General features: G+C 35.7%; 1 protein-coding gene across 3 annotated transcripts; it reads left to right on the top strand.

Annotated features, from left to right (window-relative positions):
• The first annotated feature begins 3,336 nt into the window (after positions 1-3,336).
• meis3 (myeloid ecotropic viral integration site 3) lies at positions 3,337-14,722 on the top strand. Of its 3 annotated transcripts, none has more exons than XM_051128505.1 (13): positions 3,337-3,465; positions 3,683-3,834; positions 6,398-6,537; positions 7,245-7,419; positions 8,067-8,117; positions 8,209-8,259; positions 8,894-9,043; positions 9,133-9,241; positions 9,486-9,631; positions 10,898-10,974; positions 11,240-11,298; positions 12,460-12,546; positions 12,651-14,721. In XM_051128505.1, the coding sequence occupies exons 2-13, from the start codon at positions 3,784-3,786 to the stop codon at positions 12,839-12,841; spliced, it is 1,287 nt and encodes a 428-aa protein (XP_050984462.1). In that variant the 5' UTR covers positions 3,337-3,465; positions 3,683-3,783; the 3' UTR covers positions 12,842-14,721. The 3 variants fall into 3 exon arrangements, with proteins under 3 accessions (XP_050984462.1, XP_050984463.1, XP_050984464.1); XM_051128506.1 differs by lacking the exon at positions 3,337-3,465 and adding an exon at positions 4,177-4,272 and having other exon boundaries at positions 3,504-3,834; positions 12,651-14,720; XM_051128507.1 differs by lacking the exon at positions 3,337-3,465 and having other exon boundaries at positions 3,722-3,834; positions 12,651-14,722.
• The last annotated feature ends 382 nt before the right edge of the window (positions 14,723-15,104 follow it).

The raw sequence follows: 15,104 nt of genomic DNA, 5'->3' as shown, positions 1-15,104 counted from the left end.
TTGTCTTTGATGTTCCATGCTGCACTGCACTAACCTGCTACATGTCAGGGTTACACTGGCCATTAGAGTTAGCAGCCATGTCAACTGTGTCATCCTGGAGCTGCCAACACATGCACACTTTTCTGCATAACTTTTCTACGTAACCAAACAACCTTTCAACATTCAAATATTATGTTTACAGGCTTTTGTGGTATGTGTCAGTTACAAAATAAATCAAAAGTCTTGTCACTGGATAATGCCACATCAAAAATGTTTTAAATGATGTTTTTAAATGTAAATTATTTTAACATCTACTAACACTCCTTGTGTGTCAACCTATTAAAGGCAGTTCTTTAAAATGAGAATGCTACAACATAAGTGATTCATCTTAAGGACGCAGTCGGTATGTTTACAAATAAAGTTTACAGGACAGTTTAATAGACAAATTATTGCTTTACTTAAATCAAGTGCATGTAAATGCACTGTGTAATATGAGCAGTGCCATAAGGGCTATAAACAAATAATAAGAGGCATAAAAAAGCACCAAAAATGTTGACAGAGAGAAATTCTGACCTGAGAATTTGAGGTGAACGGACACCAGAGAACGACTCCCTCAGGGATACACAACGCTCACAGCAGCACATATAGATCCAGATGTCAAAGGTCAGGCCTAAGAGACTGTGTGAGGTTGTTGGGATGTTAATTTGTGAGGTCAGTTCTTTAGCATCAGAAACTGTAAACGCAGGACAGACCATATCAATAAGCTTTGAAATAATATTAAACATTATTATACAGTGTATAAATGAGAGATGGTGCTTTGGATCTAAAATAGTACTCTCACTTCTCTATGCCGTCTTTTTCGGTTTCCTGATGCCAAAATGTCTCTCACATGGCAGGCAAACTCACAGTCACACATATTGTGACAAATGCCCCTGAACAAACATTCACAATTTGAGAGGAAGTGACAAACAGCCACATTAAACAAAAAATCACACTAACCTGCCTGGCACCAGGACACTAATGAGCTTATTCCCTAAACATGACGTGCCCTCAATTTCACTCCTACAAAAACAATTAATGGAAACACCCTATCCACAAAGTATGGGAACAGTCATTCGGCCATATTATCTATGCACTGTACATACAGTATAAAATATTTGCGTGTGTATAGTCCTACAATAAGTAATTTCACACAGTATTTAAAATACATTTAATTAAACCAGAACATTTGGTAATATAGCTGCCAAAAGATTTATTATTATTTATCTAGATTATTTGAAACGTCATAGTATAGCAGATGTTGCATTTTTGTCTGCGTATGAAATGACAACGCATTACAAGTGGAAATACCCGATTAAAGGCCGCATTCAAAGGGCGTTGCTCCATTGAGCGTCTTTACAATCACTGTTGTTCCGCTGTTAATGCCTTTATTTAGCTATGATCATCTCTGTTGGCCAGTGCCCTCCCATAGTGTTGAAAGGCCGAAGATCGCCTGATCCTCTGCCTCGCTTATGTCACGCCGCCCACCGCCCACCGAGCGCCTCGGTCCGGCCGCAGCGCGCTGGAGAGGGCCGCGGTGATTGAAGTCTTGACCGCCTGTTGAGGGCTCGCACAGCGGGAGAAGAGTTCAGGGGACGTGTGGAATAATTATTATGTTATTTAAGGGTGATTTACAACACAAGGCCACGTTTGGTCCGCCGTGGAACTGTTTTCCTGTTACAGGTTGCTCTAACGGATTGTTATGCTGCTTGCTACATATTTAAAGCCCATTGTTTTCATTCACGTATCACACACACACTGTATTTAAAGTGTTTTATAGGCTAGTAGCTTTTCAACTTCAAGCAGCGAAACAATTATTGAAAAAGTGCTTTGGCATATTGTAACGAATGAAATTGTATACAAACATATAAAACGCTTGTGACAACTTGCCCCAATCTAATCTAAAACACTTCAACCTTTCAGTTACAACCTACCTTCATTATGTAATTTGCCGTTTGTCTTAATATGGTTTTATTAAGTGTGGAAACTGAAAGTATAGTCCATTTTCTCCATATAACAACCCCAGTATAATAGTCTATTGCTGGTTCAAAGATAAGACAGTCATAAATAACAGAAACATATTGTTGTAATTTGCCCTGCAATTAAAACAATTAGGCTACATGGTAATGTGGTTGTTGTTTATTACAGTAAGTTTAACTGGCACTTGCCAGTTAGTGTTATTAGCTGAATGCCACTTCATTGCATTTTTTTAGTATTTTTTTAAATACTTTCTTCAGAGAGATGTCAAACGTTTGGTAAAAAGTAATTATTTTGACACTTAAGAAACACAAACGAATTCCATTGCTTTAAATTGCATGTCAGTGGCATTTATTTTAAAGGAGGAAAACAAAAGAAATTAAGAATTATTTTAAAGGAAGTAAACAAAGTTTACCTTTGAAGCAAATATTTAATATAAAGGGGTTTTATAGGTCTTAAATACAGATACATAGAGGATACCTGGAAATGTTGTAATACTTTTTGATATGTTCCCATATTTATCTACTACAAGTTAAAGTTGTCTTCAATTATTTCTTTCAACTACTCTCTAATGCAAAGAGTGTAGATGTTACAACCTACTCCACTACTGGGCGAGTTGTAACAGTTGTGTGGGGTTGGGTGTAACACCAATAAAAAACATGGACATCAGATTTTTACATAATTCTTTTTTTCTATGATTTTCCTCATATTCCCCCATTAACCCCTTTCCCCAATTCACTGTGTTTAATTGTAAGTGTTTTTAAACAAAAAGTGAAATATTAAATATTTTACTTAAAAACAGCAATTTAAACAAGAACATCTGCTAATTCTGATGCAACCAGTTTTGTAATTTCTTGTTGTGAGGTAGGGCTAAACGCAACTCAAATTCTATATATTTTTCAACCATATGTATTTATGCATTGATTCATTTATTCATTCATTTTCATGTAAATCTTTTATATTTTTACACAAACACACCATTCATGGTCCCCTCAGAATAATGTATGATACTAATTTCACACCTATTTACAATGAGGACAAATAAATGTAGGATTTTGACACCAAATGTAAGTGGAACATGTCTATTGTTAACCTGGAAAACTTAATGGTAACTGTCTTCGTAGATCCACTATAAAATCACCTTGACACCAGTTGTTTAATATGCAAACATGGCTGAGAAGTCAAGTTAGTTCTGAAAAAAGGTCTATTATGTGTTTGTAGAAGTCGTTTGTTTTGGTATATTTTTTAATCCAATGCATTTTAAAATGTGGTAGAAGTCTACAAATACTTTGTGGTACTATTGTGCAGCATATGATGTGACGCGTATGCAGTGGAGAATAACGCGTGTGGGTAAATTTACCAGTGCAACCTAGTGCATGCTTCAAAACAGATCTGCTCCAGATTGCACATTATAGCCTACCTATAATCAGACAAAATGATTTTACACCGGAATAGCGACGATGAAACTCGGTAAGCTCGGTCTGTGTGAAAGAGCGAGAGAGAGCGAGGAAGAGAGCGTCCTTCAGATAAAACGAAAGGCTCTGCGTTTGTAATGCGCGAGTGTGTGTATGTGTGTGTTTGTAATGCGCGAGCGTGTGTGATAAGGAGGTGGGGGTGAGAGACCCCGTTGTGTTTTGACCCCCTAAACAACTCCCAGTCTCCATCTCTCTCTCTCCCTGGTTTAAAGCTTCATCGCTCATTGTGGAGAGACGCATTTGAGCCCAACGCGTCGCTTCATGGACATCGATAGAGCGGAAAGGACGCGACATCATCTCAAACGCGCCGCTAATGCTGGATACTCGGCCCGGTCCACGCTTCTGCTGCTACATTCTTATTAAGGTGGGGTATCTTTACGCCTTCTCATCATATCCTAGTATGTCCGTAATATAAACCAATTTCTATTTACATGGATAACATAATGTGTTATTCATATAGTATACATGTGCGTATTCGTAGTGATATTTTAGTGATTTCTCATTCACTCTACACTTAGGCTGTTATTTTGGTGGATACTTTTAAAGTGAAAAGCAATCTTATCCACTACTCTCATATGTGCTTGCGTTTATTTTATAATGCCCCAAAACCTCAAATGCTTTTGGACGAGAATATGAATATTAAGGTAGCAGTACATGTTTGTGTTAAAATGCATGCTTAGTTTTTTCAATGTTTTTTATGCTTTAGTTCTTGTAGAGAGTGTGTCTTATCTGCCGCTCTGGTGTGTGTTGTCATCCGTCAGTGAGTGTGTGAGCTCGGCTTCCGTATCGCATGGAGAAGAGGGTAGGTCCTGTTTTTCCCTTTATTTCCCAGGTCCATTTTCCTGCTACTTTGATGTAAAGGATGCTATCATGTGGACATTAAAACAAATTGATTAAGCATAACTAAAGATAACTATTGAGATGTACAAGTAGCATGTAGTCTACAATCTTAAAAAAAAAAAAAATTCGTATTTTGTAATTGTTAGATTTTTGGCTGACACTTTATAATAACTTCCATTCCAACTTCTAAGTCAGTAATGAACATTATTCCATTGTGGCTTAATTGATTATCATTAGTTAATGTGCTTTCAAACAGTAAAAAGTAGGCTATCATTAAATTTTAATTTATATTATATTTTAATTTTTTATGTAACCCTACATTGATTTGAAAGACAGTTGAACATAGGTGCTTATACACTCAGCTGCTCAGTTTTATCCTTATTCAGAACAATTACATGTATTCAGAAAAGCAATAAAAGACAAACATCAGATGGAGTAGTGTAGGAAAATAACATACAGGCCCTAGTAAGGCAGATGAACTCGGTAAGTAGGTCAACTTTTGTACTACAGTGAGCGGCCAAATGAAAAATTCTTGTTGCTTTCTGTCTACTTAGAAATGGTAGTTATGATCCTGTTAATTTGGCATTAGTCTGTTCATTCTGAAATATAAGCTCTTTTATCTAATGTGTGAAATGATGCAGGAAATTCAGTGACACTGATTGGTGTTTTTGTTGTCAGTAAAAGCCTGTTATATTTAAAGTAAAAAAATGCCATTACAAAACAATTCTATTGGTAAGTCCTACAAAAATAGGTGGGTTTATTTTCTATGAGATGATGTTTGCATAAGGTTGTGAAGTACACATTCATTACTCATTTATGTAGAAAAAGCAATGCTGCTACATAAATAATTGCATATATTGTGTTTATATTTAATTGTTTAGTTTGCTTGAAACACATACTCTGCTGCTTTTAAATGGTTTGTTTCTAATAACTTTAATAATTTACACTACTAATCATTATGTATTTCCATCAATAGCTAGAAAAATCGTCAAACTTTGCTTCACAAATGTTCATACAGTATGCATCTGAGCTATTTCTCTGTTAAGCAGGGTTATTTATTTATTTATTTACTTAAATGAAGTTACTATAAAGTACTCAAGTACTAACAATTTTTTTACATTTAAAACTTTGGATGTTCTGCATGTTTATGTGTTTTGCATATTTTTAAATTCATACAGTGTCCATTGTTACAGTAGGCCTACTTATAATTTTAGCTCCATTTTTTTTAAAATGACTTTTGGTGCCCTTTTTATTAGTTTCACGTAATTTTTCCAAAATAGTATGTTCATTGGACATATTTTTAAGAATATCCATGAATATCAGAATATTGCAACTTCAGAGCTAAATGAAGTATTTCATGGTGAGAATATGTATATATATGGAGAAATAAGAATATCATGCATGTAAATATGGAGTTTATATGCTATAGAATATCCAGATTATTTACAGAGGCCTGTTTTTATTATTATTTAATAATACTTTGCAGAGGTGATAATACTACGCAGAGGTGGCTTAAATAATGCTATTAGTAATAATTAATACAATTTCCTTCTAAATAATAGGTGAGCAGTCATTGAAAATGGCTCAAATGAAATTTGTAATTGTACAGTTAGATATTTTCTGATTATTGATGATTCTGAAAGCATCATGTAAGTCTTTTTCTTCTGTGTTGTTTTTCTGATTATTTTTCTGACTACTGCATTAATCAGGAAGCTGACTGTAAAACCACCTAATTAGTATAAATGAAGGCTGGATGACTTTATGTATTTGTATGTAAGGCTGTTAATTATAAATCAGCTGGAAAGTTTTTTTCTTTGGAGTTTATGTCCCTGGGTGAATGTTGCTTGGCGCTCTGAAAAATCGCACATCAAAGCCTCCCCGCAACCAGTGTTTATTAAGGAGGAGATACAATTAGCAGTGACTTCAAACAGCCTCTCACTAGCTCACATACTCAAATGTACTGCCAATCCTGTATATACTTATACATCATAATAAAATCCCCCCACACACATCTCACACTAACATAAGGCTGAATCAGGCAATGTCTTATCTTTTCAATTTGTCTTATCACATCTCTCTGTATGTAGTATGAGGAGTTGGTGCAGTACCCAGGCTCTGACGCCATGCCTGTGGGAGACTACAGGGACGTCATGAGGTCACTTCCTCCACCTCACTACGGCCACACTGTGCCTGACTCCCTGAAACACCATCGGGACCAAATCTACGGGTGAGAGTTTGGTTACTTTAACCATCTGTTACCACGAAACGTGAATGAGCACTGCATGTTTTAATATGTATTGCCATCTTGGTTAGTTCTGACTAGGAGAATTATGGCATCATATGAGTTGTTTTTTAAATAGAATAAGATGCAGTATTATACTTTATATTTATTTATTTAATTATTTATTTTAAATTCTGACTTTTTCACAGGAAGGTAGTTTTTTTTTTAGCTCAAAACAAAACTGTTCTTTCAAAATAACATAAATAAATAAATAAATAATTAAAAACGTGCAAAGTCATAAACATGAAGTTAGTCCTTTTTGCACCACTAGAGTCACCAAATGGAATTGCATATGTAATTACCATTTTCAGGTTTTCCAAACACTCCTATTGGTCAAACTCACTTCTTTGGTCGAGCCAGTGTTGTTGGATTGGGCTACTCAAATAAAAATAGCAATGTTTTATTTGCAGTTTGAGGGAACATCAACCTTCAAGTAGTTTACTTATAGTCGTTTATCCACATTAATCTGAGAAAGGATAAATAATATAACATCGAAGCAATTACACACTTCACCTTTTAAGAAAATCCAGAGTAATTATGGCATTTGTAATGGCATTAATTTTTGTATTGCATACAATCATTCCATTAACCATGTAGCATTTTATTACCCTGCAGTGTTTTCTTATTCTGACCACATGTGTGTTTATTTGCAGTCATCCCCTGTTTCCACTTCTGGCTCTGGTGTTTGAAAAGTGTGAACTTGCCACCTGCTCACCACGAGACTCCACCTCCATGTCAAACTCTGCCCACCTCCCTGGCATGACCAATCACAGTGACGTCTGCTCCTCTGAGTCGTTCAATGACGATATCGCAGCCTTTGCCAAACAAGTGAGTAACCAAGCCAATCACATTAAAGCCAAGCGCACACTACAAGACAAAGAAAGTAGGGCTGTCAAACGATTAATCGATTAATTACAAAATAAAAGTTTGAGTTTGGCTAATATATGTGTGTGTACTGTGTGTGATTATTATGTATGTATAAATACAAATACATTCATATATATATATTTAAGAAATGTTTACAAGTATATGTATTTATGATAATTTTTATATAATTTATATTATATATAAATAAAAATATTTTGTACATAAATAACATATTTCTCTTAAATATATACATTAATTTGTGTGTATTTATGTGTACATAATAATTACACACAGTACACATACATATATTAGGCAAAGTCAAACTTTTATTTTGTATGCGATTAATCGTTTGACAGCCCCAAAAGAAAGTTTTAAAAAACACTGAAAAAGCCTGACGGTTTATAGGCCTTTTGTAAAGAAAGTGCAACAGATAATCATGTAATTCCAATTTAATCCTGCACTGGGATCTGCGGAATATCTCTGACTAGTTTAAAATGTCAAAGACAATGGGCTTTTGTCTTTTTGTGTCTTTTTTGCTTTACTAGAAAAATGCATAAGCATTAAGCATTAGAATCAATAAATAATGATTTTTCTGTTATTCATTTTAGATTCGATCAGAGAAACCTATCTTTTCATCAAATCCGGAACTGGATAATCTGGTAAGATATACATAGGTTTTAAATAAGTGGTTCCATGTAATTTAAAAAAAAAGGGTGTGACAATGTTTAACCATATAATCTCTTTGCACAGATGATCCAGGCCATTCAAGTTCTACGGTTTCATCTATTAGAGCTAGAAAAGGTTTGTCTTTTCTCTTTTATAAAATGATAAGCATTTTTAAAGCTAACCCTTATATTATTATGGAACATATCCTTAAAACATTTTTTATTTAGTTTGTGATTTTTCTTTATAATTTACTTACCTCATTTATTATTTGTTTTATTTTATTCATCTTTTGTTTTATTTTCATTCCATTATTTATTTATTGATATCCTTCATAAAAACTCGTTCATGGTGGCGATAGCCTAGTGGGCAAGTGTGCCGTTGCACTACAGGCGTCCTGAGTTGAAATCCTGGCTTGAGGACCTTTCTCGATCCCGCCCCCAGCTCTCCGTCCCACTTCACTTTCTGTCTGCTCTTCACTGTCGTATTATACTAAAAGGGAAAAACACCAAAAATAATTCTAAAAAAAAAAAAATGTCTTATTCATGTCTCCCCATATTCAGTAGTGGCATGTCATCAGTGACACTAAATAGCATGTTCACATGTTTTAAAACCAGGTGAACCAGATTTCTTTTTAGAGATATACAGCTCTTCTCACAGTACTCTTAGCTTTTATTGTATATGAAAGAGCAGCATGAATAAATTCAACATGCTATGAATTTTTATCTTCATATATGTTGAAGAGCCTGACATCTTTACTCATCTTTTATAGGTTCATGACCTCTGTGATAATTTCTGCCATCGGTACATCACCTGCCTAAAAGGCAAGATGCCCACTGATTTGGTGCTGGAGGACCGGGAGGGAGGATCCAAATCTGACATGGAAGATTTCACTGGCTCTTGCACCAATCTGTCAGAACAAGTAAGTCAGACACAAATCAGGTAGCTAGTTGTTCGCTGTTACTGTGTGTGTGTGTGTGTGTCTGATTGAGTTTTTCTTTTCTGATCTAGAATCAGTCTTGGTTGCGAGACCCGGATGACTGTGTGTCGACCCCCTCAGGCACTCCCAGTGCCTCCTGTGGCCTCACCTCACACAGCGCAGAAAACTGCAGCGACGCCGGTACTTATCATTTTACACACAATAGCTGTGATCTAAATAAAGTGCTATAGTGAAGTGTAGCATTTATGCTGCATATTGTTTTAGAAAAATCTTCTGGGGATTGTGTAAACTATATGCAGTGATAAATGCTACAACATTGCATGTTTAATTCAACAGTTGGCGTCTTGTTATCATCTAGGAAATAAACAGATTTAATTTTGCATTTTTAATCCAATCCAACAAGATATTTCGTTATGCTTGTCAGGTGATGGGTTGGATGGAAGTGTGGCATCTCCCAGCACGGGAGAAGAAGATGAAACAGATAGAGACAGGCGAAACAACAAGAAAAGAGGAATCTTTCCCAAAGTTGCAACAAACATTATGAGAGCTTGGCTCTTCCAGCACCTGTCGGTAAGGGAGAAACCAACTCATTTACAGTTAAAAGCATTCTTTAACATTTTTCTTTTGTGTTCCATGGAAAAAAATAACAAATAAATAAATGTAAAAGCTGTATTTTGACAAAAAATTAGTTACTGTGGTACATTTTTATAATGGTTGAGAGAAACGGTAGCATTAGGTGCTAATATTGGTGGCAGGAAAAACAAATAACAGGAAACTGAGCTTGAAGAAAGTTAACAAAGACAACAGAGGAAATACGTGATAAAAGGTTTGGAAAAGGTATAATGAAAATGGTCATCTTTATTGACCATCTCAAGTTAATATCCATGAATAATTAATTTATGTACTCTTTGATGATTAATATTGCATAGATGAGCGCAGCTGAATTGAGCAAAGCTTTTGCAGATGTAGCAATGAGCATATGGTAATTGCCAACTAATGATGCCTCTGTAATTACAAATGATAGAAGATCCAGACGTTACTAATAATAACAACAGTAAAAACAATGTGGCTAATAATGTGGGTAACAAACAGACTTGAGTGAATAAGGATATTATTAAAGAGCATTCTCAGTCTACCTGAGGGATGCACAACAATAACTAGTGTTAAGGAGCTTGTTATAAATACTGTGACCCTGGACCACAAAACCAGTCATATGTGTCATTTTAATAAATTGAGATTTATACTTCCAATAATGTATGGTTTGTTAGGATAGAATAATATTTACCTGAGATACAACTATTTAAAAAATCTGGAATCTGAGGGTGCAAAAAAAATGTAATATTGAGAAAATTGCCTTTTAAGTTGTCCAAATGAAGTTCTTAGCAATGCATATTACTAATCAAAAATTAACGTTAAGAAATTTACAAAATATCTTCATGGAACATGATCTTCACTTAATATCCTGATGATTTTGGCATAAAAGAAAAATCAATTTTGACCCATACAATGTATTTTTGGCTATTGCTACAAATATACCCGTGCTACTTATGACTGGTTTTGAGGTCCAGGGTCACATTTTATATAGTTATTAATTGGAAAAACAAAAAAACAAACAAACAAACAAAAATACTTACTTGAAAAATATATTTACTTATATTTAAAAAGTCATTCTAAAATGGTGCAAATTCAAAAAACAGTGCATTAGTTTATTTGCTATGCTTCCAAAAAGCAATGATTATGTAAATAGGTAACCCCCAGCACTCCCTATAACAAAACAGTTATGCACCACTAACCTATACTTATATGGTTGTGTATTACCTTTTTTTCCTCTCTCAGCATCCATACCCGTCCGAGGAACAGAAGAAACAGCTCTCCCAAGACACGGGTCTCACTATACTGCAGGTCAATAACTGGTTAGTAATCGCTCTCTTTTACCAGTAATCAACCTCTCTTATTACATCCCATCATATTCACCAATTTAAAATAATAAGCAATTTAATTAAAGTTTAAATGTGTGCATGTGTTTTATGTTCACCTTTTTGATTCAAATATTCTCATTTTATTGACAATAAATGCTAGAGTTAAACTGTGGGTCTTGGGACAGTTCATGTTGCATTCATCAAAATAACTTGTTCCTTTTGTCCTAATCTTGTGTTTGCTCTTGTTGTCTCCCCTTAGGTTTATAAATGCCAGACGCAGAATAGTCCAGCCAATGATTGACCAATCAAATCGCTCAGGTGAAATAAAGTTATTCTGGATTTGTGTGTTTGTTTATCTATGGCTTGTTTTAAATGGGTTCTGTTATGCTCTTTTACGAAGTCTTGATTTTGTTTTGGGGGTGCACTGGAACATGCTCTCATGCTTGGTGGTTCAAAAAACGCATTATTTTTCACATAATTTACATTATTACAATACCTTTCTCCTCAGCCTGGCACAAATGGCTTGATTATTTCTGGGTTTGATAAAGGCCCGCGTTCCGAAAAACTAAATGTGTTGTGATTGGTTAGCTGTCCCACTGTGTTGTGATTGGCGAACAGCTTAGATGGTGTTTCAGTACTGCCACGCCCCTTGCCAAAGCAGCAAGTTCTGTCTGCTCCATTATAGTTAAGGATATATTAAGGTATAGTTGATGCTACAGTAGTGTTGGGTCTTATCGTCAGCCTGTGAGATCGCCAATACATGATATTATCGTGCTAATTTATTTAATTATTTACATACTTAGTTTCATTGCCCGAAACCAGCCCCAGCATAAGGCTAAAAGCAGCCTAGTGTTTTTTAAATATGACAACAATTGAATAAAAGCATTGTAAGTTAATTATAATGCTTACATTTGCTTAGTTATTCAAAACCAGCTATAGAAAATGAGCAAAGAACATTAACATTATCAAAAAACATCATCACTGATTAGCCTAGCCTAGTTTAGTGCAAGTTTATGCATTTTGATAAACACTCTTACCACACACAGCCACATGGCAACCAGAGCCCTCTAGTCAATACTTGTGTTTATACCAGTCACCCCGCGGCTCGTTGAAGCGTCCCAGATGCAGCTCTCTGTGCTGCATCGCTAAAGTTAGGCTAATTCCCCACCTCATCCCTACCCACATCCCCAATCATTGAAATTTGAATGATTTGTGACATCATAACACCCGGAAAACAACGCTGTAGTCCAAAGGAGTGGTTTGTTGTGGTTCTTGAAAAGGAATTTTTAAAAACAAAATATCTCCCTTTGGAGTGGACTTTGAGATTTGTAACTTTGTAGATCTTTTTTATGCCCAAACATACACACCACACACACTTAAATTCGAAAAGTGAAAAAGCATAATAGAACCCCTTTAACTCCTATTGTATGGCAAACAAACTTTGATGAGTAACACATACCTGTGTGTGTTTTTCCTCAGGCCAGGGTGCTCCGTACAGTCCGGAGGGGGCAGCTCTAGGAGGATATGGGTTAGATGCACAGTCTCATTTAGGTCTTAGGACAGTAGGTGAGAACAGCTACACCACCAAAACTTTGCTCTGGAGTGGGCTTATGTTCCTGTTATCTGTCAGCATTGGCTTTCATTCACTCTCTCTCTTTCTCCGTTGTCAGGACTTCAGGGAATGCCGTCCCTGCCCACAGATTACCCCGGGGCCCTTCTTCCACAACCGGGATACTCGCACGCTGGTCCTTCCTTGCACCCCTACCCCGGCCCCCACACTGCCATGCTGCTCCATCCGCCACCCCACAGCCACCCCGCTGAACCCCTCATAGGACAAGGCCTTGACATACATGCCCACTAACTTTGAGCGGAGCAGGGGAGGGTGCGCTGAAAAATGGGATGGAAGGGTACATTGTAAATTGACTTTGCAGTACAACAGCCCATCATTCTCACCAAACCTTCAGGGCATCACCACGGTCGACACATAATGACTCTTGAGAATGTCTTAAATGCACTGACCTGGCATCACAAATGTATCAAAATGTCCATTTTATGCACTCGGCTCCCATGCAATGCCCATCTCGAATGCCTGACAGACTTGTTACATTCCTTAACCATTTATCAACATTTATATATCCGATCTACTCATGACAATGCTCTGAATGCACTGTACTTAATACATCTATCTACTAGTTTTTATGCACATTGCTGGGTTTGATTGAATATACCCATGTCTTCCTATGGCCTTAGGAGTGAGCTGAAATCTTCCTTAATCTAACATTAAGGCCTTCATTGCCTTTCTTGCCTTGCCTCCGAAAACCCTCTTGAGGATCACAAACGGAAAAACACTGCATATACCTCCTCAGTCAGGATCTGAACATATCAAAAAAAGTCCTGAAATAGTCTTCTGAGATGAACAATTGCACCAAATCCTTATAACCTAACTGCTGAACATGGTTAATAAAATGTAAGGGTGAAGCTCACGAAACCAGGTCACATTTCACCCCCAAATCATGACATTTTGCTAAAGAAACCTAGGAATGAGAATACATTTTGCATTGCATTGCAATATTATTTTCATGATATTGAATTGCATTTTCCACAAATTTCTTGCTGTAATGCGTCTGAATGTTTTTGTTTTTTTTTTAATTCTTATTATTCCTAATAGTGACTCATTAGCTTCCCTTATGACAATAATACAGTAAAACCTGTTTTTCATGTAGGAAAGATATCATTCTTGTTTTGATTTTGGGGTGAAAGATTTTGTGAGATTCACCCGTAAAAAGTCAAAGAGCCAAGAGTCCTTGTCTTCCTAGCTGAGGGCCATATACATTTCTTTTAGTTCTGCTAAGTCATTCTCATTTAGTTTTACACATTATTTAATTTAATTTTTATGTTAATTTTCTTTTTTTGTGTATTTATCTGTCAGAACTACGGCTACTCCAAAACTTTAAAGTGACAATAATCCGAGTGCCACGTTTTTTGAATATCTCGATTTGATAAAAAAGTGAATATGTTCTTCAGTTATTTGAAGTTTATGTGAATGTTTACCTGCTGAGGTCCCGACAGGCACATTTTTGGTTTGCTCTGAAGGACCTGACATTACCATCAATAATTTGTCTAATTTTATCACACAAATGTATTAATAACCACAAGAATCTCTGAAAATACTTTTGGAGATTTGTTGGAAAGCAATGGACTTCAATCTTGGAAACCTGAGCTCTTTTTTGTCATTCCCCCATCTGCATTAAAACATATTATGTGACTGTTGATGAGTGTTTATGATGATATGATTTAAGGTATTTTATCATTTTATCAACAAGCATTGACACAATGTATCTTTTGATCATTTACAAATTTAAAGAGGAATTTAAGTTAATGTAACTAATGCATAATACATATTTAATTAGCTGCATTTCTAAACACAGACATATTTATAAAGCACAACAAACCCACTCTATAAATGGAAAAGTGAGATTTTTAAAATGTTGAATCTAGTTGAAGTATAAATTAAATAATTCAATTAATTAAGACTAAAAGAATAAAAAAGAGGACATTTGAATTTGAGAGAAGCAACATTTCAGCTAATTTAATAAAATCACTGTTGTTTTTATCATTTTGAGGGCAATTTTTGTCTATTGCATCTCTTTGTTTAAAAGGTATCAAAAACTGAAATTAAAGAAAATAAATAAAAGTTTCAACATGTGGGTTGGCTTTTGCTTTCCTTGTCATCACAAATCTCTGCCAAAGTGTTTTTCATGCATCAGTGCTTTTCTGGCTCCATGTTCACCCCCATACATGCCAACCAGCCTTGTGTGATAGATTCAGCCTGCAGCAGGGGTCAGAGTTCATTGAAGGGTTAACAGGAAGAGGCCCATCTCTCTGACCCCATAAGGTCACCCAAGTCCCTCCACTTACATTTCTTTTCCTTAATTTTTTGGCCATCAATTAGCTTTTCCCCTCCTTTTCCTTTGTATTACGATTTAGTAGAAAAGTAGAAAAAGACAGATTTTTGTCTTCATTGGGATAAGACGTATTTGACAAAATTAATAAAGCTTAAAGTTTACATGTCAGTTTTGTACATTTAATGTTTTAAGTTTTCGAAATCATATGAGAAATCAAGA

Source organism: Labeo rohita, chromosome 15 (genome assembly GCF_022985175.1).
Source record: "Labeo rohita strain BAU-BD-2019 chromosome 15, IGBB_LRoh.1.0, whole genome shotgun sequence".
Taxonomy (NCBI): domain Eukaryota; kingdom Metazoa; phylum Chordata; class Actinopteri; order Cypriniformes; family Cyprinidae; genus Labeo; species Labeo rohita.
The sequence above is the reverse complement of the archived record's forward strand: the minus strand, read 5'-3'. Positions and strand labels throughout refer to the sequence as shown.

What these genes read in the sequence shown, in the direction of transcription:
- meis3 (XM_051128507.1), top strand. Translation starts at nt 3,784, where the DNA reads ATGCTGGATACTCGGCCCGGTCCACGCTTCTGCTGCTACATTCTTATT. An exon ending in GGCTCTTCCAGCACCTGTCG is followed by an intron (nt 9,632 to 10,897) that starts GTAAGGGAGAAA and finishes TTCCTCTCTCAG; the next exon opens with CATCCATACCCGTCCGAGGA. An exon ending in ATACTGCAGGTCAATAACTG is followed by an intron (nt 10,975 to 11,239) that starts GTTAGTAATCGC and finishes GTCTCCCCTTAG; the next exon opens with GTTTATAAATGCCAGACGCA.